Here is a 24,866-nt window from a genome sequence, read left to right as displayed (position 1 = left end):
AAGATAGTGTCCAAATTCTTGCGAAAAAATATCTTCACTCGTTTTGGCACCCCACGTGCCATAATAAGTGATGAAGGCTCCCACTTTGTCATTGGCGTCATTAACAAATTACTGCTCAAGTATAATATCCACCAAAAGGTCGCCACCGCATACCATCCACAAATAGACGGCCAAGCCAAGGTGTCCAATAGAGAAATCAAACTGATCCTAGAGAAGGTGGTAAATCCTTCACGCAAAGATTGGGCCATGAAATTGGACGATGCCTTGTGGGCATACAGGACCGCCTATAAAAACCCTATAGGCATGTCCCTGTATGTGCTGGTATTTGGGAAGGCATGCCACTTACTGCTTCAATTGGAGCACAAAGCACTGTGGGCAGTGAAGAAGCTCAATTTTGATTTGAAGATTACAGGGGAAGCAAGAAAACTCCAGTTGCTTGAGCTAAACGAATGGAGAATCCAAGCATATGAAAATGCCAAGACTAAAAGGAACGCACAAAATGTTGGCATGACGAACGACTATGCGAAAAGAATCTCCAGGTTGGACAGAAGGTCTTGTTATACAATCTTGGCTATGACTTTTTCCCGAAAAATTAAAGTCACGTTGGTTCGGACCATTTATAATCAAAGAGGTATTCCCGCGTGGTGCGGTCGAGTTAACCAATAAAGAAGGAACCAATGCATTCAAGGTCAACGGGAAAATAGATAAAATGTATCACGGAGAAGACTTGCATCGTGAGAAAATCTCGTGGACCTGAGGAATTCCTAACGGAAGAAGAAATGAGCAGTCCCTGCGATAATACGTGATACAAACTCATCAAGGACACATTTTTTGAAGTATCCTTTGTTATATCTTTATTTCATGAACTTACTCTAAATTATCAACTCTATCTTTCATATTTTTTACCCTCTTGATTTTTTAGCAACGATCGTGGTAAACGATTGCGGTGGAGATACGCGATAATCAAAAAATGCGGCCAGTTCATTCAGGCCATCGCAATCGAGAAATCAACCTGCTGCAAAGAATGATGCGATCACAAATGATGCGGGCAACAAAGCAAATTTGGGGGTTGTATCTTTCTTTGACTTCCTTATTCCAAATTTTGCACTCTCACATCTCATTTTAACATTGCTAATTTTATCATCGCATCATCTTTAGTTGGTTCAATCATTGAATTTAGATTACTTTACTTAGTCACTGCAATTTTTTCCCGTACCAATCATGATTTCAATGATGAAACGCATGCCTTTATTTCCCATTGCATGTACTAGAATCAACTTAATTTCAGGGCAGTCAATTCATGAAATATTTTTAGAAGTTAGTGGTCCACCAACTTTCTTTCAAAATGATCTCTATGAAACTTCCTAAGTGCATCGCATGAATCATTTCAGTCTATCAGCAATGAGGATATTGTTGCGTTTAAATTATGGGGTGCTGGTATTTATTTTCAACCTTGCTACTTTTAGACATTTGAAATAAAAATCATAACGTTGAGATCGGATCCTACTCATAGTTGGATGTTCGCATAACACCTATAGGGGCAAGCCAAAACGAAGGTAGGAATCGTGATCAACACATAAATCAAAGTGATCCCAACTTCGCTGCCAAATAGGCATGAGTTTAGACTGAGAAAGAGCGCCTTGTTCGTAGTTAGATACTCGCATGACACCCGTGAAGGCAAGCCAAAATGAAGACAAGGCACTTGGATCAGTGCAAGGTCACAAAAAGAATATCTAAACTACGTAAGGATAAAAGTCATTTGGAAACACCCCGGTTGGAAAAAGTTCTGAAATAAATCATGCGATGTCCCTTGGAAATAAGTAAAGTCCTTTTTAAAGGTTAAACTTGCGGTCCCTAAGTATTAGAAATATTTTAGGAAGAGACTGGGATAGAAATTAAGAAGATTTTGTTTCATAAGATTTGAATAAGGCACCTCGAGAAATCTAGGTAAGGAAAAGGCGGTTGATTCTTTAAAGAAAATCTTTAGTTTATGCTTGAGGACAAGCATTGTTTTAAATTTGGGGGTGTGATAACAGGTAGAAATGCATGTCATTACAGCACAAATAAGTAAAACAATGAAGGAATGCGAGTAAAAATATACAAAATCATGTCCAAAAGCGTTAAACTGAGAATATTTTGATCGCATCTGCCCATTGCATAAAAGCAACTAATTTACTTATTTTGTGCAAGAAAAATGCGTTGGCACAAGTAAAATTGCTATCTAAGAAATTCGGCATCCGCGCGCATTGCAAAAATGCGATCGCAAAGTCATGCGATCGTATGCACTCATGAGAAATTGTTTAAGAAGGTGACCGCATAAAGACGGCGCATCAAGGTGAAAGCTTAATAAATCATGAAGGGACGGAAAGCTGATGACGGTCAGATTTGAATTTAGTTGACAAGCCGTTAACGACACACTGTAGCAAGTACATTCAACTTTTCGGTGACCATTAATCAGCGCATCAGACAGAAGATTTAAAGACCTCCTATCATTGCAATCATTAGAGGGAAAAGCTTCTTCACTTTAAGCTCTATAAATAATGAAGGCCACCATTGATAAAGAGTTGGCCATATACAGAAGATAGGTCAAATACAAATTAGATAGCCGCTAGTCTATAGTAGTTATTTTTATACGTAGAAGGCGGAGGCGAGCGAAGAGAAGAAGACGCCGAGAGAACATTCCTGGATAGCTCAAAAGACTTCCGGGAAGCACTATAAAAGGAGAGAAGGCTGACACTTGCAGAAGCAAGGATATTCTTCTGGGCAGAGTAGAGTAAAAAGACAGTGTAAAGGCCACGGGAAGTAAGACATTGCTATCGGGCTTCTTATCCCTACTTTCCATTGTTGTTTTGTGTTTTGCACTTTATTCATAGTAAATGGAATTCTCATCTCAACATCTGTTCAATCTCTCCACATTTTGCATGAGTAGCTAAATTCCAAATGGGTTGAGAAGTACTTAGCTAGCATGACCTAAGATCTTCACTTTATGCGATCATCTTCTCTTATGTATGCGTCATTCACCTTTTAGAGATACTTGAGAGAGTAGTCTAAAGAAAGAATCTAGACTTGAGAGAGTCAGATTAGAATCTAGGCTTGAAAGAGTTAGATTAGAGCCGCATAAGCAAGAGATAGAAACTTAGACATAAGTTCTGTTTGCTATTATGCAACGTATGCACCCTAGAAATAGGATATGATAGTATACGGTCACCCTGTGTATGTGTGTATCATTCATCATCGCATAGTCAAGAATAGAGGCTTAGACATAAGTCCTATCGACATTATCGTATACATCGCATGCGTCCTAAAAATAGGAACTATGGCATTTGCATTGAAAGATGACATGTTGTTGTGTGTGTATAGCATGATCGCATAACATGAATGAAATCTTAGGGAGTGTTAGCTAAATCCCTTCTCAACCCGTTCATCGCATACTCATTGTAATTCTCGATTTCATCAACTCTTCACTCGAACTCGACGCATAGGATTTATACTTAAACAAAATACCAACCAACTTATTTGTTTTTACTACCGCAAAGGAATCAAAATTTACTGTCGCATAGTAACTCGGTAGTCCATGTGTTCAACCCTGGACTTACTAGGAAACCTAGTGAGATTTATACTTGGGTTTTACTAGGAAAACTTGCATTGCAACGCATAATTCATCACCGTAATCTCATACCATTATTTCATCTCATTTACAACGCATCAACACCTCTCGAAAGGATTTGACGCAGAGATTGGGTGAGGCTCTCTGGACCTACAGAACCGCGTACAAGACACCCATCAACATGTCTCCCTATGCGCTAGTATTTGGGAAGGCGTGCCATCTCCCATTGGAACTAGAGCATAAGGCTCAGTGGGACCTGAAAAAGTTGAATATGAATTTACCAAGTTCAAGAAAGGCTCGAAAACTTCAATTGAGCAAACTGACAACGTAGTGATTCACCGCATACGAGAACGCTAAACTTTACAAGGAACAGACTAAGTGGTGGCATGACAACAGGATTTGTAAGGAAGATTTTTTATTTTTGATTCTTGTTTTGAAATTGAATTCTTGTGTGATGTGATGAAGTATGAATGATGCGATTGTTTGATTTATGCGTTTATATTGAACACTATACAACGATTTAAAATCTAGCAAACTCGACACATGCAATGCGTAGGGGTTTAGGTGGGATCAATTCCCAAGGGAAATTGAGTACGCCGTCTGACGAAATGTCCTTTCGTTTGACCCACATTTAATGAAACATCCTGAAATGACCAAAATGACCTCAACGATTGCGATTCCCGATCCTCACTACTATAAAAGACCCAATCCATTTCGCTCATCATTCTTTATTCCAACCTTCATCCGAGCTTCTAGCCGAGGCAGCAACACTCTTCTTAACTTAGCCACTTATTCTAAGAAATATTTTCTAAGTTTAATTCCAGCAAGCCTCCACTCAAAACTTTTTACTCATAAAAAACAACTTTGTTTTTAGCTTTTTACAATGCGATCGTTCAAAATGATTCAGAGCTCGCGACTTATTATTAGATTGTAGGCACGACATTGAACTTGGTTACGCTCTTCGTTTTGGCTTACCCCCATGGGTGTCATGCGGGCATCCAACTTCGGTTGCGTGCCATATTCAATTCAACTCTTATCTTAGCTAAATTTAATTTGTGCCAGACAGAGGAGTTATTATCATGCGTTGATTCTGGTCACCTACTTTCGTTTTGGCTTACCTGCACGGGTGTCATGTGAAGTATCCAACACGGATAGGTACCTTACATAACTAAACTCTTATTAGCTTGGGCTTTCCCCTTTGTGCTGACAGCGAAGTTTTATTATGATCATTTTTTTATCGCAATATTTACGTTGAAACCATCTGCTCAGACTGATCCCACCCCCAAATTTAGAGAGTGGCAAAGGTCCTTGCGAAAAAGTTAAAGACAAAATTGTTCAGAGATACGGTTAAAGATGTTTGAGCAGAGGTTTGCATGCAATAAAAATTAAACTGTCAAACTAGTGAGAAGCTACTAAAGCAAAGTGAGCCATGCAACTTTTAGCAAATGGATTTAATGAACTTACATAAGTATCATCATGGATGCTAATTTAGCAACGCAAAAGAAGTCAAACAAGCAAATGAGAATTTCAAAAGGATAACACATGAAAGATAACAAGAAAAGAAATATGCGGGCAGAATGATGATCGCGTCAATACTTAGAATTCATGCGGAAGAAATCGTCATGCGTTAAATAAGGGAGAGAATTCTTCTTTCGAAACAACACACTGAGAGTAAATTATTATCGCAACAAAACGGAGTGAGTGCAACACACCACATCCAAGAAAAGCAGCCGTAAATCCAAAATGACAATAATCAAATAAATCAACTAAAGAAGTTAACCTGGAAAGCAAAGTAAAGATAGAGTAGAAGGCATTCCTAAAGGAATTTGGAGTGAAGCCACCGCAAAGACTTTTCAACATAGGGGATTGAACTTGCCTACTTAGGTCAAGGGATTCATTGTCCTGACCACCAGAGCCTCCAGCAATCATCGGCCACATGATGGTTACCATGCTTCTAAGACTGCTTCCAGATCATGCAACAAAAAGCCTTTCGATCTTAGGGTCAATATTGAATTCAGGCGCAACACCTTCACTCAAATACTGTTTGTAACTTGGTCGTATAAGCTACAATACGCCTAAGATTTAAAGGGGGCCTACGAAAACACAAAACTTAAACAAACTATTAGATGCCAAGTCCCCAGCAACAGTGCCAAAGACTTGTTGAGGATAAATTAGTTTGTTGATATGTGTTAGTTGTCATGCGATGATCATGTGATGCGTCAAGTGTATATGCGATGATCAAGCGTTCCTGTCACAAGTTTTCTCACTCTCTCACCAAGTATAATGAGATCGCAAGTTTCTCGGGGTGATTTGAGGTCGAAAACAGGGACTTGCAACCCAAAAAATGAATGTAAATTAATGTGTTTGAGGTGGAGAATAAAAATAAAAAGAAAGAAGCTAATTAACAAGCATTACTCCTACTCCAAACTAAACAGACTGAACAATTGAAGTTTAACTATGAGAATCGTTAGAGATGCGGCAGCTATTAACACATGATAAGATGCATAGAGAAGCAGGGTTGGGGAGGAGACATCGCCAAGTCCCTAAGTTTAGTCGCAAAGGGTAATTCCAGCTCACCACACTTGCGCATCACACACCTCTCGATGGTCAGCCACATGCGCTATATCTCTTTAATGCATGATTCATCTTGCATTGACCATAAGGTTTTTCCTATCTCTAGGAACACTTCTTACTTTACTTTGTGAGTTCCACAACTATTTACCTTCTCAGGCAGTTGGTTATAGCCACTTGTTTTTATGAGTGGTCATAGACAAGCATTGCGATAGCCTCGTACTAAGCAAACAAGGTCGACTCACTATACTCGTGCGACGCACACCTCTCGGTGGTTCACTACATGCATCATATCTCTATAACGCATGACTGAGTATGTGATAACTCTTGTAGTCTACACTTAGCTAATGAAAGAACTAAAGAGATGCATTGATTACAAAGTGTATTAATGTCTTAAGCCAAAATGTAATACAATATAAATGTAAGAAAAGAGAGGTGGAAGGCTAGATGTACGCTTCCATCAAATGTATGTCAAGACTGTCGGTGGTGCAATGGATGGGCAGTGGAGTAAGTTCTCTCGAGCAATATCTCCGACAAAGCTTCAATTGTCAATCAGAAAGGGTTATGGAAACAAAGAACTCTTAGAGAAAATCTTGGTCATGCTTTCATCTGTGATCATAGGAATCTACCCAAGGAAGAATTTCCCGGACGCTTGAACTTGGGCTCCAAGGCTCTATTTATAGAGCCAAATGCTGGCAACTTTGATAATCCCGCTCCGAATCACCACCATTACTGACGCGGTAGGTAAGAATGTTAGTACTGCATCATGGTCTAACTGCTTTTCAAAAGGTCTATTGAGTAGCTCAGACATCCCGAGGTATGCCTTCATATTTGTTTCTTTTGCAGGATCAACGCATTTCACCCACTCCTTGCGATCATACTTCTATTATGGCTATCACTTTGTAGTTGCGGCAGTGCATGTGACCAACTTTGCTTCATTGAGATCAATGCATGCGATCAACTCCTGCGACAACTACAAAATAGTCATTTTGACGTAAGAAAACGCCTGATATAGGGTTAACAGGGATTTTTAGTATAGATCAATGCAAGTTCATTATTTCACATGAATTCTTAGCAATATCAACGTATGTTCTACTCATCAACCCTCATTCTAAGTAAAAGGTTGCAATAGTTTGTATTTATGCAAGCTATCATGCGGCCAAGGATCCTAAAGGGAAAGCACCAGTGGACTTTGATGATGGACCCATCAAGGCTAAGAAAGAAAATGAGAAAAAGACAAAGGAAGAGAAGGGAAAGGAAGAAAAAGAAAAGTAGGAAAAGAAGAAGAAAAATGAAGAGAGGAGAAAGAAGAAAGAGAAGAAACGTTGATGCAAAGCTGAGCATCAGACGGTAGAGAAGCAATCCACCACTGCAAGATTGGAAGAATTATTGGCGAAGAAGTCTATTGGGCCAATCAAGCACATGAACATTGAGCTCCAAAGCGCAAGGGTGGCCGCATCTGGAGCCACATTCGGATGGATGAGGAAGATGAAGATGATGTGCATGAGCCTTTCATCCGACAGTCAAAAAGAATTGAAGAAGAAAAAGTGGCTATTGAGCCTAAGGTAAAAGAGCAGGTGACTAGTCCTGAGGTCATCACAACCATGTCCGCTATGGACCAAGCTCATGCACAACTAGCTGGGCATAATGAGTTGGAGAAGAAGAGAAACACTGAGCTAATGGAGAAATCCAGCCAGATTCTTGCCACTGGTGATTTGGCTATGAGGCTTCATTAAGAAGAGGTCTACAGCGAAAATTCGACGATAGAAGAAGAAGCAGGAGGAATATAAGCACATCGAGGTTATAGCTGAGACGTTGAACCGAGAGATGGGGGAAGAGAAGGAATAAGAGAGAAGAGGAAGAGAAGAAAAATAGGCATGAAGGAAGGATATAATTTTGCACCAGAAGAATGAGGAGAGAATAGAAAAAGAACAGTGGGAGAAAGAGAAAAATAAGAGGAGATGAAGAAACAAAGAATTGGGCTCATAGTTGTTGAGCATCCAAAGGGTGTAAAAGCCCAGGAAAAGGGCAAAGAAAAAGGTGATGAAGACTTCCCCCACCAAAGAAGTCACAAGGATGGGGAAGAAGGAAAATGATGACATGTTACTAGAAATGGAGTTCTTCCCGGTGCAATCACTACTACCCTATTACATCACTAGCATCATCACAAGGCTAAGATGGGAGGACTTTTGTCAAAGCCCATCCATAGTCATTCCGAAAATGGTGCATGATTTCTACCATGGCCACTTGCATACTTATGAGGATGTTGTGACTGTTTCGAGCTGCTATGTGTCATTCTGCGCCCAGAACATCAACAAACTATTCAAGCTAAAAGACAATTTGGATGCACCTGACAACAGGTTTATTGAGGCGTCGAGCAATGAGCACATGGTTGATGCGTTGAAAGTACTGGCGAAGCCTAGATCCGACTGGAAGATTTCCCCCATAGACATCTGGACTTTGGCTTCCAATCAATTACGTCTAGAGGCGAGGCTATAGGTTTATCTGGTCAAGAAAAGACCGATCCCCATAACACATGACAAAACAATATCAAGGGATTGCCTAATGGCTGCCTACTGCATCACTAGAGGAATCCCCATGGATGTTGGCCGCCTAATCGTACTGCAAATCAGGGGAATATTTGGAAAACCTCAAGGCCACCTCTTCTTCCCTGGACAACCACTAGCCTATGCCTCTGCATTGGCTTCGGCGTAGAAGAAGAGCCCTTGGCAGAAGTAAATAAAGTCCTCACAAATCAGATCTTGCATTGATTATTAAAGAACTCCCCTCACTACCCTGAGTCTGCCAAAGCCCCCAAGCACCTAGCCCTCATTGACCTAAAAGCCCCTCAACCACCGCTAGCTAAACACCAAAGGTCCAAGGCCAGAGTTGAGGAAATGGTTGGAACCGGCCCTGAGTGCGTTAATCTTGAAAAACCATGCCACTCTCCATCATCGCTAAAGATCCTTTGCTTTTCCTATCCTCTTTCCCACAACTTTTAGCTTGCTTCCCTCTCCCACTGATCCAAATGATCAACCATCTACTGAGCCATAAAAGAACTCCCCTTCACCGCAGAAGTCTCCCTCTGCCGACCCTAAAGAAAAATATCCCCCGTCGCCTCTCATGGACAGATTTGATGACCCACTTGATTTGGGCATTGGCCCATCTAACCAGCACCAACTGAAGCTGGTGAGGATATGGACATCTCGCCGCACCAATCCCCTTGACCTATTCCCTCACCACATACACTCGCCCCAATCATCAACCTTGAAGAGTTAAAGGACTTCATTCGCATAAAGCTCAATTACCAATCGTGGCCTCTGTGACAGTCTATTAGTTCCCTGCAGTGAGATGTCTCTATCATGCGCCAACATCTGTCCCTTCAAAGCCAACAAAACCATGAGTACTTCAATTTCTTAACTACCTATCTCCATGGTCCCGCTGTCTTTCCTCATCTTCGTCACCCCTTACGCTTCTATGATGACCCAGATCTTGCTCCTAAACGCAGGAATGATGACCCACCATCACAACAGTAAATTTGGGGGTGTTGTTTTGGAAATGGATTCTCCTTATCTTTTATTTCTCTTGCTTCAATTTTTTTTGATTATTTGCACTCATTATTATGCTTTTATCTGATCTTGCGTTGTTATTTTTCATATCTTATTTTTTTGAAATTCTTTTTTTTTCTTATGTCTTTTTGTGCATTGACAAATTAGCAATTGTGATGATATCTATGTCGATTCACTAGGTCCACTCATTAAAAGTCACTTCCCTTTCTTGGCTTTAATAGCTTCTTCATGTTGGATTATATGTCATAAAACTCACAATTTGTAATCATTAAACATATTATATTTACAATAAAGATGTTATTGAGAGTATTTCAATAAAGTTTTTATTTAATATATAAATTGCATTCATAGATTCATAAAACTAATAAACTAATGAACCCTTGGGTATAACATGAACTTTATGAATAAGAGTAGATCAAGTTTTAGCATATAGTCTATAAGTATATGAATAAGAGTTGGTACCTTATCTTAGGGTCCTATGGATGCGGCCCGCTTTGTATATTGATACAAACAATGTGATTCCAAAGTCATTCATGTGGAGACATGCGAGTGGAGGCATCCTATGAAAAAGATGTTTGCATAAGATTAGACCACAAAATAGTCACTTTTCTTTATAACAACCGTTTACTGTTAAAACTGACTATTTAAATTCGATGACCTAAGGTGACTCGATCTCAATCTTGAGCTAGCTATGAACTTTTGTTTATTCAGGATTATCCTTTAATCTGCATAGGTGAGAGTGGCTCAACATCGCCACACGATAAGCCTCCCATTTTAGGGGTAAGTCCGGATAGAAAGCTAGAAACATAGTCCTACAAGATGAAATTCACTCCAACCTATTTTAGAGTTGGCAGATAGGTCGTTTCCTTAAGTATGACTCCTAGTCTTGAACAAAGGGGCCCCACCCTTTCTATGGCTGAGAGGGACTCGGTTTATTGATAGGACCATAAACCAATTGTCCATTAGAAGATCAGTAGAGACTAAGGAGCAAGATGTATTATAGGGGTAAAACGATAATTTTTTACGTAGTTGTAAATACGAACAACCTATGAAGGATTGACTTACTAATTATGGTAAATCAAGTGAATACAAATATATCTACAGTGAAAAGAATGCAACTACTGAGCTATAGTGGAGTGTCTTGGTAGTTAATGAATATTGATTAATTCAGTTTAAAGAGTTTAACCAATTAATCTCAAATCGTTGGAGCTCATGATATGCAAGTCCATTAAGTCCCTCTAATAGCTCATAAAAGGATTAAATCTTAGAATAACGTGTTGAGAGAATTTGAAATGTTCAAATTCGGTTTAGGGTTTGGATTATTATATTTGATATAATTAACGTTTAATTAACAAATTAAATGATTTTGTATATTTAAATATGATTTAAATATCAATTTCATAAATAAGGATTCATGTATGAATTAGGTGTTTTAATTTAATATTTGATATTAAATTAATTAATTGATTAAATTGTTTAATTAATTAATTAATTATTTATTTATTTATTTAAAATCTGAATTTATGAAATTCAAAATAGATAATTAATTTAATTTGATTAAATTAATTAATTAATTAATAAAAAGAAATTTTCCTTTTAAACTTAAATTAAATATAGTTAAATTGGAAATTGGAAATTGGATAATGGGATTATCCTACTTAATCTATTAGCTTTACACTTAGCCAAATGATTAATAGGAAAAAATTGAGTGTCAGTTTCTCATTAAATCAATTTGCATGATTCAATTCTATATATATATGAGTTTATTGTCCAGAAAATGGGTTCATGCAAAATTGAATATTGAAGGAAAAATTCTGTCATTTTTCTCTCAAAACCTCTCCAAATTTTACCCAAAATTATCTCTCAATTTGGGTTCCACTTTCCAATATAAGGCCTGAGATTAGTAGAGAAGACTCTTGTGGTAGTCTACTCCAAAGATTGAAGAAGAAACTCAAGGAGATTTAAAGCAATTTGGAGGATTCATCAAAAGTTGTATGTTTAAAATCCTATTTCTGTTATTTTATGAACTTACATGCTAATCCACTAAAATTAATGTAATTAGAGTATTTAAGATCCAAATCTCTTCTTCATGTTGAATGTCAACTCTCTCACTTCATTATTTGACAGTCCCAATTTTTATGCTCGCAAGCCTCTACTCAAACTTCTTTTTTAAAATTTTTGAATAATTTTGTTTTCAATTTTTTAACAATGATGATCTTGCTACTTTAAAAAAAATTAGGGGTGGGAGCAGTCAGAGCAAATGTGTTTAACTTTCTTATTATGATTACATACATCATTTTACTTAAAAATACAAAAATAAGAAAAATACCAACAATGAACTCCAATGTCAATGTAAGGGAAAAATCCAACCTGATAAGAGTTAAGTTGTGAAAGGAGCTTGCTCATAGTTGGATACTTCGCATGACACTCATGCAGGTAAGTCAAAACGAAAGTAGGTAACTAGGATCACCGCAATGTAAGTAGCATTTAATAAACATAACTCCAATGTCTGGCAAAAGTTAAACTTAAGTAGGTAACTAGGATCACCGCAATGTAAGTAGAAAATGTTTGAAATGAGAAAAAGGTTTTTTAACGTATATTTGTCAGATTGAAAATAAGAAAATAATTCTTTAAAGAAGTGACCGGGCCCAAAAGAATAGTGTGGCTTGAGAAAAGAGTGCAAGTGAGAAGCATGATGAGAAGCTAGTCAGCGCAGCTTAGAGGTATAGAATAAGTTTGAATTTCCTTAGTATGAGGACAAGCATTATTCTAAATTTAGGGGTGTGATAACTTGTAGAAATACAAGTTATTATAACATTTTTCTTAGAATAATGAGGTTAGATAAGCAAAATATGCGCTAAGAATTCTAGGAATTCATGCTTAAAAATATATTTAAGCAAAAGTACGTTTCAAATCCCTATTGACTGCATATCATAAGTTAATCTGTGCTGAAGTGCTATATTTCGTAGTTGATCGCAGAAACTATCCGCATGTTTCGAGCTCACACCTAAGGAAAAAACGGTTGATTACATGCTTTAGGATATCTGACGTAATCCCAATAGATATTCTACAATAACTCACAATGATGACCATGATAGCAACGCTGACATTCTCACCTACCTGATAAGGGATAGTGACTAATCATTGTGTGATCCCTGAAGTCATCAGCAGATGCCTCTATAAATAGAGCCTTGACACCAATGTCAAAGAATACAGATTTTTGTTTGCTAGTTCTTTGATCCTCAGCAATAGCACAATCGAGCATTCCTATGAGAATCCTTTACACCCAAAAACCACATCTAACTACCACCAAAACTTTGCTAGAGAAAAAGCTTGAGTGGGCCTTATCCACTCCATACCACCATTTTGTCACCAGCAGCCTTGACATTCCATCTGTTTGACCAAGAGATTGCTGAGAACTGACCTATCATCATTTCCTTCTTATCTTACTATTGTGTTACATTGTGTACTTAAGAAATTAATCATTTTGTAAACAACAGTTCTATTTCGATCTATATCATCATGTCTACTCCTATTATCTCTTCTATCTTTTTCATCACTTTTGCATTTACCATGAGTAACTAATCTTAACAGGATAAGGGGGAGGTTGAATGCTATGAGCTAAGTTGAGTCTTTAAGGGTTTATCCTATTTGCTTAGTGTATGACTATTTAAATGCTTGCCTATGATTACTCATTGAGTCAAATAGCTATAACCAACTACCCGAGAAGGTAAGTAGTGGATCTCATTAAGCAAAATAAAAACTATTTCTAGAGATAGAAACAACCTTATGCTCAACGCAACATCCTTCATGCGTCATAAGGATATGACAAATGTGGTTGGCCGCCAAGAGGTATGCGATGAACGAATGTTGCGAGCCTGGATTATCCTGGAAGCTAAACTTAGGAACTAGGCATAGACTTCTCATAAACCCTGCTTCTCCATACATGTTTTTTACACACATTAAAGTTGTTGTCTTTGTAAGTTTTCTTAGATTTAAACTCGAAGTGATAATTTCCTATTTAGATAATTTCATCGCATAGTTTCTTTAATCGCATGATTTTTTATTCTATTACAATTAGTTTAGTCCTTTCTGCATACACATTACTTTCTAAACATTCGTAGTTACAAATCCCTGAGTTTAACGTCTGCTCACACCGAGAAACTTGTACTTGTTTATACTTGGCAAACTATAAGAAAACTTGTGATCAGTGCATGATTAACTACAACTTGGCACATAGTTAGTTTAGCGTATAGTAATTCTTTAATAGTTTGTGTTAACTGAATTGAATGTAACAGATATCCTATGCAATGAGTTTTCATAAGATCAGACCACGAAATAGTAACCTCTAGATGTAACTTCGTTGACTAGTTAGGTTTCCTTTTGTTTTGAGTAAATGTTTACTCAGGTATATTTCGACTAAAAACAACTTAAGTCTAGGTGATTATCCAAGTACAATATTTATATTTGGACTTAACCTATGATATCTAAGAGATAATCAATTTATTACCTCACATCTCTCATGCATGCTCATAAAGCCGGGTTAACAACACTAAAAAAACTGACTAAATTCCTCAAGTAGCTGGTGTCCCGTAAATCGTCAACTTAAGTACCTCTAATCTTAGACAATATTTAGCCCTAGTGAGTTTGTAACCATAGTTTTACAAGATAACGACCAATTTTAACTAATTAAAACAAGTTATTGTGTGTTAAACTTACATGAGCATGCATCTTATCTTTGTTATAGATTTTAAAAGTGTAATTCATTTTATAACACTTTATAAAACTGTAGACATGTTTTTCCATCCATAACATACACCAAGCATTTCATAACTTAATATAACAAATTATATTAAATACATGAAACCCTAAATCATGCATACTATATATTATAACAAATTATAACACACTTTCAATGCATGATACATGCTTTTTATGGTGAGATTTAAAATCTAGATGGCATACTATATGCACATACAAGAATTATTTAATTATAACATACATTCCCCAATGCATAAATAATTAAACACAATGATATGGACTAGTTTTGGCATTCTAACCAAGCAAACAAGTTAAATTATTACAAAAAAAAAAAATCAAACTAGTCTTGAACCGCCACTAGACCACCTGAACCAAACCGAACCGGCTCCAAACCACCCGAACCGGACCTTCAAGGCTTGAAAAGGGTTTAACCGGTCCAAAATGACCCAAACCGATTGAACCAAAACCATCTAGACCGCTGGCTAGCGCGCGCGCATTCTGGGCTAGACGAAGAACAGCGTTGCGATGCTACATGAAAAACATCGCAACATTGCAAGGCAGTAGCTTCAGCTGCACATTTTTCCTACTGTGCATGCTTCAATTCTTCTTCAATTACAACCTAGTTTTAACTCTATTGACTCGAACAAATTTACAGACTTTTAATCACACATTAAGGCCCATAAACAAGGAGTCAATTACAACATAATTGAAGAGAAATCTAATGCCAAAACTATAATATATCCATATCGACACCCATTTTATACAACTTATGAAAAAACACCCACCAAGCTAAAATTAACTTAAATTGAGTGCTTAAAACATGTTCTGATACTAATTGTTAGAGTTGACATTCAATATATGGAAGCAATTTAGATCCTAAGCACTCTAACTACATCAATTTTAGTGAATTAGCATGAAATATCAGTTTTCCAGAAATTAAGGTTAGTATATACAACCTTTGAAGAATTCTCTTAATTACTTCAATCCACTGCGAATTTCTTAAACCTTGGCATAGACAACCATAAGAGCTTCTCTACTATTTTCTTGGCCTTAGATTGGGTGGTGGGACCCAAATTGAGAGAAAATTTGATGGATTTTTGTGATGGAGAGGGAGTGCAGAAAAACATATATTTTTTTCAATTTTTTTCCGGATTTTTCAAAATTAGCGTGAAGTGATAATTTCAATCAACACTTCTCTTTTATATGAATGTATCATGCAAAAATGAATCACAAAAATTTGACACTTAATTGTCCATTGATTAAAAATAATTAGGTGTGGAGAAAATGGAAAATGTGGGATAATCCCACTTTCCATTTTCTTGATTTATTTATTTTATTTTAAATTAATTTAATTAAATAAAAATCAAATTAATTCAAAATAATCTTATATGTTATATTTTTAATTTCATAAATTCAGTTTCGCATAAAATTAATAATAAATAAATATTTAATTAAACAAATTATTAACTATCGGGACATTCCACTAAAGCTCAACAATTACACTCTCCTCATTGTAGATAATTTCCATCCACTTGATTTAACCATAATTAGTAAGTCGATCCTTCCTAGGTTGTTCGTATTTACAGTCGGATCAAAATTAGTGTTTTACCCTTGTAATACATCTTGCTCTTAAGTCTCCACTGATCCACTACTGAACAATTGATTTGTGGACACAGAAATATATTTGTAGTGAGAAAAGTGCAACTATGGGTCTATAGTGGAGTGTACCCACAATTAACGAATATTGATTAACTTGATTAATGAGTTTAGCCAACTAATCTTATATCGTTGTCTGACACAAGCGTGACACAGAATATCCTGACATCAGGCCTAGTTTAGCGGTCTGGTCGGTTCATCAACAGTCTCATTCAGTGTCTGGCGTGCGGTTAGTTGATTGATCCAGCGGTTCGTAGATTGGTTTGACTTGTTCGTTGACTGGGCCAACGATTTTTTTACCAATTCAAGCGATTTTTTTACCGATTTGAGTGTTTTTTGGTCGGTTCGAGTGATTTTCGTCTAGTTCGGGTAGTATTGGCCCAGTTCGAGTGGTTTTTGGCTAGTTCAAGTAGTTTTGATTCGGTTCTAGAGTAGCTGAAGACTTTTTAGGATAAAATTTATAAATTTAATATAATTTTATTCTTTAATTTTATCCTAGGGGCCAATTAACCTGTTCATATACTTTTTTAAATGATTTTTGGATGTCATTTAGATATAATCTCACCTTAGGTTAAGCATGCTTATGCATTTTTATATATTATAATAGTTATAATGTATGGGATAATGTATGATTATTTAATCTCATAATTTATTTAATACAGTGGTTATGTTAATTTGATGAAATTAATAAAGCATGGAGTACATAATTACATAGGTTAAATATAAACAGTTATATTTAATGCAATGTGTAGAGCATGCTTGTCTGATTTTCATGTTTAGCTTAATATAAGGAGTTATGTTAATTAAATATGAAAATCAAGATGCACTGAGTATGACACATCCGTAATAATAATATAATTGTTATATTATATCCATGCAATGCATTTTTTATGGTTTAATTATTATGATTGTTAATTAAATTAAACCATAGAGAGCAAGATTATAGGGTAATCATTAAAATTTGTTGTTTTTAAAAAAATTATGATTAGGAACCGACAATTTATAATCAAGAATTGCTTACAAACATAGGATCATAGGATAAATTAATTAATTTTATATTGTTTAAAATTAATTAGACCTAAGATCATTTTAATTTTAATAGGATTGAAATTATTTCTTACTTAGTTTTAAAATAGTTTTAATTAACTAAGTAGGAAAAATATTACTATGATTACAACGGAACCCTACCGGTTAGGTTATGTCTAGGCTAGAGGTATTTAAGTTATGGAACATCTCTTACCTGGAACTTAAGTTGAATTAATCATAGTTTAATGTTGTATACAATCACTAGGTTTTTAATTACCCTAGAAAATAGTGTAAAGACCTTTTTATAAGAGTTATAATAAGCATAAACTTAGATAGATTGACTTAGCCAGATTTATCTAAGTTATACCCTAAAATACGGTAGGACTTACCCTAAAATATGGTAGGACACTTTAGTGGAAGGAAAAGTACAAAATAAGATATTCATATCAAGTTTTGCTCTTATGTCTTTGTATGTTCATAACATGAGATCCATGCTCAGCTTCATGTCGCCTTGAGCGCGACTTTCCTTCAGAAAGTGTTTGTAGGGTCAATAACAAGGTGAATGGGGAAAGTGTCTATAGTAAGTGGGAGTGGGACATGTGTCAACGTATCCTTCGGTCTCCACCCCTAGATCACACCATGAGATTCTTATGATCCGCATGTGTTTTGTCCTTGAGCAATCGTCCCTTCGAAGGGTCGGATCATAGGATTCATGACACAGTGAACTCTTGAAAAAGATAGGGTCACTTAGATTAATTACCAATAGTTGTCTTTCCTAACGGTAGTCTGTTGGTGCATACCTCTGGGATCTGAAAATGGGAGAGTTACATTTACGGGGATGATTAAGAGTTATTGAATCCTTAATCGAACAATGGTGGCTAATATCTACAGGAATACGAGTTATTCTGATATTAGAATTAGCTGAGAGCTGTCTCATTTCAAAAGAGGAGTGGCTGATCACCCTTCAATGGTTGTTGCTTTAAACCCCTAAAGCATCATTGCAAAAACTAAATCAATAGTTTATTAGGGTTCTATGATTGCTTGTTTTTGCTAAATTGATTGGATAGTTTGCAATTGTTTGCTTGTGTGATGGATTAAGGCAAAGATAACTAATACGATCAATGTTTTTTTTTATTTTCAGCAATGTCTTCCTCAATAATTGCATTGCTTAAAAATGAAAAACTTATCGATGATAATTACTCTACATGGAAGTCCAACTTGAATATGATTCTTGTTGTTGACGATCTACGATTTTTCTTATCGAAGGATTGCCCTTTGTCCCTTGCTCGTGATGCATCTCAGGCTAGGAAGGATGCTTATGACCGGTGGATAAAGGCCAACGAAAAGGCCCACATCTACATTTTGGCAAGCTTATCTAAAGTCTTGTCCAAGAACCATAAGGTCATGGAAACTGCATGGGAGATTATGGAATCTCTCCAGGAGATGTTTGGATAACCGTCCTATCAGCTCCACCATGATGCCCTCATTTACAACTGTCGTATGAAAAAGGGCACGTCTGTTTCGGAACATGTCCTCGATATGATGGTCCAATTTAACATGGAAAAAGGAAATGGAGTGGTCATAAATGAGGTGCAGTTAGGTTGTGTTCATCATGGAATCTCGTCCAAAGAGTTTCCTACAATTTCACAACAATATGATGATGAAAAAAAACCAATATAACTTGATCAATCTCCTTAACGAGCTACAGACTTATCGGTCTCTTATGAAAAATAAGGGACCAATTGAAAGAGAAGCAAACGTTACACATTCCAAAAGGAAGTTCCAGAAGGTTTTATCCTCTAGAACTAAGTTTGTTCTTCAATATTTTGCTTCAAAGAAGATTTAGAAGAAGAAGGGAGATAAGGGAAAGGCTTTTGCCGATGCTGTAAAAAGTAAGGGAAAGGTCAAGTTGGCCAACAAGGGCAAGTTTTTTCACTGCAACGTGGATGGACACTAGAAGAGGAACTGGCCTAAGTGCTGTGAAAAAAAAAAGGGAAAAGATGGTAAATACGATTTACTTGTTTTAGAAACATGTCTTGTACAACATGATAAGTTTGCTTGGATACTTGATTCGAGAGCAACTAATCATGTTTGTTCTTCTTTACAGGAAAATAATTCTTTTCAGCAACTAGAAGAAGGTGAAATGATGCTCAAGGTCGGAACAGGAAATGTCGTTTCAGGCAGTGCAATGGGAGCTGCAAAGTTATTTTTTAAAGATAAATTTGTTTTTCTCAAGGATTTATACATTGTACAAAGAATTAAGAGAAATATAATTTCCATCTCTTGTCTACTTGAACAATCTTACACTGTAAATTTTGAAAGTAATGAAGCATTCATTTTCAAGAATGATGTCCTTATATGTTCAACTAGATTAAAAGATAATTTATATGTATTAAGACCAATTGAAGTAAAAGCAATCTTAAATCATGAGATGTTTGAAACTGCTGAAACTCAAAGTAAAAGGCAACACATCTCTCCTAAACGTAGCAACACCTATCTTTGGCACTTAAGACTACGTCACATAAACTTCGATAGGATCAGGCATTTGGTAAATAATGGACTTCTAAATGAGTTAGAAGATGATTCATTACCACCATGTAAATCGTGTCTTGAGGAAAAAATGACCAAAAGATCTTTTAGTGGAAAAGGTTATAGGGCCGAAGAACCCTTAGAATTAATATATTTGGATCTTTGTGGTCCAATGAATGTAAAAGCTCGAGGAGGATACGAATATTTCATCTCTTTAATAGATATTATTCAAGGTATGGTTACTTATACCTAATAGGGCATAAGTCTAAAGCTATTGAAAAATTCATGAAATTTAAAGCTGGGGTTGAAAACCTATTAGGTAAAACTATTAAAACACTTCAATCTGATCGAGATGGAGAGTATATGGATAAAAAAATTCCAAGATTATATGACAGAACATGGAATCTAGTCTCAACTCTCAACTCTGGTACACCTCAATAAAACGATGTATCAGAAAGAAGAAATAGAACCTTGTTAGACATGGTTCCTTCGATGATGAGCTATGCTCAGTTGCCTAGCTATTTTTTGGGATATGCAGTAGAGACTACAACTTACATCCTGAACAATGTTCCCTCGAAGAGTGTTTTTGAAACACCTTTTGAGTTATGAAAAGGGCGTAAACCTAGTTTGCGCTATTTTAGGATTTGGGGTTGTCCAACACATGTGCTTATGAAAAATTCTAAGAAACTGGAACCTCATTCAAGGTTGTGCCAATTTTTTGGTTACCCAAAAGAAACGAGAGGTGGTCTTTTCTATGATCCTCGAGAAAATAAGGTGTTTGTATTGACAAATGCTACTTACTTAGAGGAAGACCCCATGAGGGATCACAAACCACATAGTAAGTTAGTATTAGGAGAAGCTAATGAAAAGTCAATAAGAGTTGTTGATGAAGTTGGCCCTTCAACAAGAGTTGATGAAGAAACTAGTTTTTCAAGTTCGTCTTGTCCTTCTCAATCGTTGAGGATGCCTCGATGCAGTGAGAGGATTGTATCATGACCTGACCGCTACTTGGATTTAATTGAAACTCAGGTTTTCATACCTGATAATGGTATTGAGGATCCATTGTCCTATCGATAGGCAATGCATGACATAGATAAGGACCAACGAATCAAAGTAATGGACCTTGAAATGGAGTTAATGTACTCCAATTTAGTATGGGAACTTATAGATTTAAATGAAAAGGTAAAACCCTAGGTACAAGTAGATCTTTAAGAGAAAGAGAGATGCAATAGGAATGTATCGATCTTTAAATTAGACTCATAGCAAAGGGTTATACCCAGAGAGAAGGGATTGACTATGAGGAAGTTTTTTCTCTTGTTGCTATGTTAAAGTTTACAAGTATTCTCTTGTCCATAGCCACATATTATGACTATAGAATATGGCAAATGAACATCAAGACTCTTTTTTTGAATGGTAATCTTGAAGAGAATATCTTTATGTCTCAGCCCGAAGGGTTCATAGTCCAGGATCAGGAACAAAAGGTTTACAAGTTGAATCAATCCATTTATGGGTTGAAACAAGCATCCAGATTTTGGAACATTAGATTTGATACTGCGATCAAATCTTTTGGTTTTGACCAAAATATTAATGAGCCTTGTGTATACAAGAAGATCAACAAGAATAAAGTAGCTTTTCTAGTACTTTATATGGATAATATTCTACTCATTGAGAATGATGTAGGGTACCTTACTAAAGTGAAAAACTAGCTAGCGGCCTAATTCCAAATGAAAGATTTGGGAAAGGTGCAGTATGTTCTTGAGATCAAAATCATTAGGGATCGTAAAAAAATGCATTGACACTGTCTCAAGTAATGTATATCGATAAAATGTTGGCTCAGACATGGGGTTCACTTGTCTAAGGAACAGTGTCCTAAGACACCTCAAGAAGTTGAGGATATGAGACGTATTCCCTACCCCTCAACTGTGAGCAGTTTAATGTATGATATGTTCTGTAATAGGCCTAACATATGTTATGCAGTGGGAATAGTTAGTAGGTACTAGTCCAATCCAGGATTAGACCATTGGACGATAGTTAAGAACATTCTCAAGTATCTTCGAAAAACGAGGGATTACATGCTGGTGTATAGGGCTAAGGATTTGATTCTTACAAGGTACACCGACTATGATTTCCAAACTAACAAGGGTTCTAGAAAATCTATGCCAAGGTCAGTGTTCACCCTTAACGGGTGAGCTATAGTTTGGAGAAGCATCAAGCAAGGATGCATAGCAGACTCCACTATGGAAGTTGAGTAAGGAAGCAATTTGGCTCAAGAAGTTTCTTACAAATTTGGAAGTTGTTCCAAATATGGACTTGTCTGTTACATTGTATTGTGACAACAATGAGGCATTAGCCAACTTAAAAGAATCTCGTAGCCACAAACGAAGAAAACACATAAAGAGGAAGCATCACTTAATACGGGAGATTGTGTAAGGAGGTGATGTGATCGTCACCAAGATTACTTCGGAGCACAACATCGTTGATACATTTACGAAGGCTCCCTTGACTAAAGTGTTCAAGAGTCATCTAGAGAGCCTAGGCCTACGAGACATGTATATAGTATAATCTAGGGCAAGTGGAAGATGCATAATGGGTATAAGGATGCCCTAGTTTATTGTATTTGTATATTTTCTTTTCATGAAATGTACATTATATATTTGAGTTCCAGGTTTAGATTATTTATTGTATATACATCCCACTAACTAGAGTTTTAGTTCAAGTGGGAGTTTGTTGCATTATATGCCCCAAAACTCTTAGATAGTAAATGTAACATTTGACTGATCATTAATAAAGTGTTATTAATGTTTATTACAATGAATAGTTTTTGCTTATATTGCATTTATCTTGCCTAAATAACTTTGATCTAATAAACTAACAGCCTAGACTGATGTATGAGTCTTGAACTATATGTGGAGACATACGGGAGTCAATGTTCAAGATACAACCTAAAGGGGCTATAGTATATAAATAAGGTTGGGTACCTTATTTAGATAAGGTTGGATACCTTATCCTAGTGATACTACGGATACGACCCAGTTTGTATTTGATATAAATACAATAATCCAACACATCCGTGTAGGGGACATGCAAGTGGGGGTATCCTATGCGATAAGTTTGAATAAGATCAGACTACAAAATAGTAACCTCTAGATGTAACTTCGTTGATCAGTTAGGTTTCTATTTCACTAGGATGACCTAGGCAACTTAGTCTCATTCCTGAGTGGATTATGGACTCCTATTCATAAGGGAATGTCCTTTGATTTGTATGGGTGGAAGTGGTTAGCTCGTCTACTCAATAAGTCTACCATTTTGGGGACAATACCGAGTGGGGAGCTGGGAACATAATTTCACTAGATGGAATTAGCCAATTACTCTCATATCGTTAGAACTTCTAATCTGTAAGTCCATTAGGTCCCACTGGTAATTCATAAAGGGTATTGAGGTAATTAAAATAATTTGAAATGTTCAAATTTACTAAGGGAAAGAATATAATGTATGGTGATATACTATAATTAATTAAACTTTATAATATAAATTTATTTTGAATTTGATTCAAAATTAATTTATGGAAGAATTAAATATTTGAAGGAGTTCAAATATTAAATTTAATATGAATAGAATTCATATTAAAACTATAGGTTAAAATTACTGCGCATTAGATATCATTAAGACTATAGGTAATATGAGAGAAAAATAATTGATTATGATTTAATTATATGGTTAAATTAAATATGTGATATTTAATTTAATGATTAATTAATTGGAGAATTAATTAATTACAAATTAAATTAAATTTTATTTTATTTTATTTAATTAAATTAATTGAATTAAAACTATAGGTTATCAGAGAGAGATGTATTAGAATATGATTCTAATACACATTTAATTAAGATATTTAATTATTATTAATTAGTTTGTTTAATTAAAAATTATTTGATTTATTTTGATAAATTAAATTTGATTTATTGTTTAATCCCTCTTCTTCTCTCTATATTTCCCAGTAGTAAGCATGCTTAATCGATATGTTCATCGAAGTTTCCGTCGTCTTTGAATTATTATTGTTTTGTAAAATAAAATCGGAAACAATGACATCCAATTACTTCCGTTGTGGGAAATTCCAATCCTTTTATTTCTTACTTCTATAAGCATCCATAAACCTCTAATCAATCTTAACAACTTAACTTGAGCCTAATTAATTAACTAAAGTTATATTTTTGGATTTTAGCTAAGAATGCAACATTTTACTCAATAGACATGCAAACCATTATAAGAAATGGAGAGAAAATAGGCTTGATTAAAAAATATATATAAAACTAAAAAAACAAATGGTTATCAAAGGAGTATTAACTTTTTCAACTAAACTTGTAAATCGTTATAAGTGCATCAATCTATAATTTTATTAGAATTATATTTGAAAATCGTCAATGCATAAGATCTTATACATGTATAGACTTATATAAATGTCGATTCAACAAAATTGATAATTATAATTTGAATGGATGATTTTCAAATAAATTTTAACTCAAAGTTTAAGTTGATTCGCTAAGTCTAAAGATTTAATTGATAAAATTACAAGTCTCACATGAACTTTATCTAAATAAACCATAATAAAAAATTTAAATTGATATACTTACGAAAGTTTTATGTTTAAATTGATGCAATTATTGGTTTGATTTAAATTGATAAATTCCTCAAATTGAGAGGTATAAATTGATATTTGCCATAAAAAAAATAGTAACTTTTTTTTTCCCTATCATCAAATTTTGGTAAATTTTAGTATTATAGTATTCATTGCTTACCACAAAACATTTCTAAAGTATGTGAGGTATAAATAATCAATAAATAATAAATTAATAAATCATTTAATGATACAAGGGTCAAATGTGATGTAGTGTTGCTTAAACTAATCCGTGAATGACACGTGTCAAGCCTGCTGATGAGCGTTCACATGACTGAGATAATATCTAGCGAATCAATATAAAGTGACGCGTCGCAACCTCTCGTTTAAAAAAGATTCGAAATTTAAAATGTTCTTAGAAAAAGGTTATTTCTGTTGCTCAACGCTTTGAGCGCGTGTTGTACACGCAATTGGCGTGGCTTCTCCCGGGCGCCAGTACGTGGGATTTGTGCAGTTCCGCGAGTGGTTTTCG

General features: G+C 35.7%; 1 protein-coding gene across 1 annotated transcript; it reads left to right on the top strand.

The window, feature by feature from the left end:
* Nucleotides 1-18,333: 18,333 nt before the first annotated feature.
* On the top strand, nt 18,334-18,645 carry LOC150032237 (uncharacterized). The gene has a single exon (XM_090308450.1). It carries the CDS (start codon nt 18,334-18,336, stop codon nt 18,643-18,645), a length of 312 nt encoding a protein of 103 aa, XP_090164576.1.
* The last annotated feature ends 6,221 nt before the right edge of the window (nt 18,646-24,866 follow it).

Source organism: Benincasa hispida, chromosome 12 (assembly GCF_027475165.1).
Source record: "Benincasa hispida cultivar pf3 chromosome 12, pf3_genome.v1.1, whole genome shotgun sequence".
Classification (NCBI taxonomy): domain Eukaryota; kingdom Viridiplantae; phylum Streptophyta; class Magnoliopsida; order Cucurbitales; family Cucurbitaceae; genus Benincasa; species Benincasa hispida.
This window is presented reverse-complemented; position numbering and strand designations above follow the sequence as displayed.

Excerpts from the sequence above, each read along its gene's own strand:
- LOC150032237 (XM_090308450.1), top strand. The coding sequence starts at position 18,334 with ATGTCTTCCTCAATAATTGCATTGCTTAAAAATGAAAAACTTATCGAT.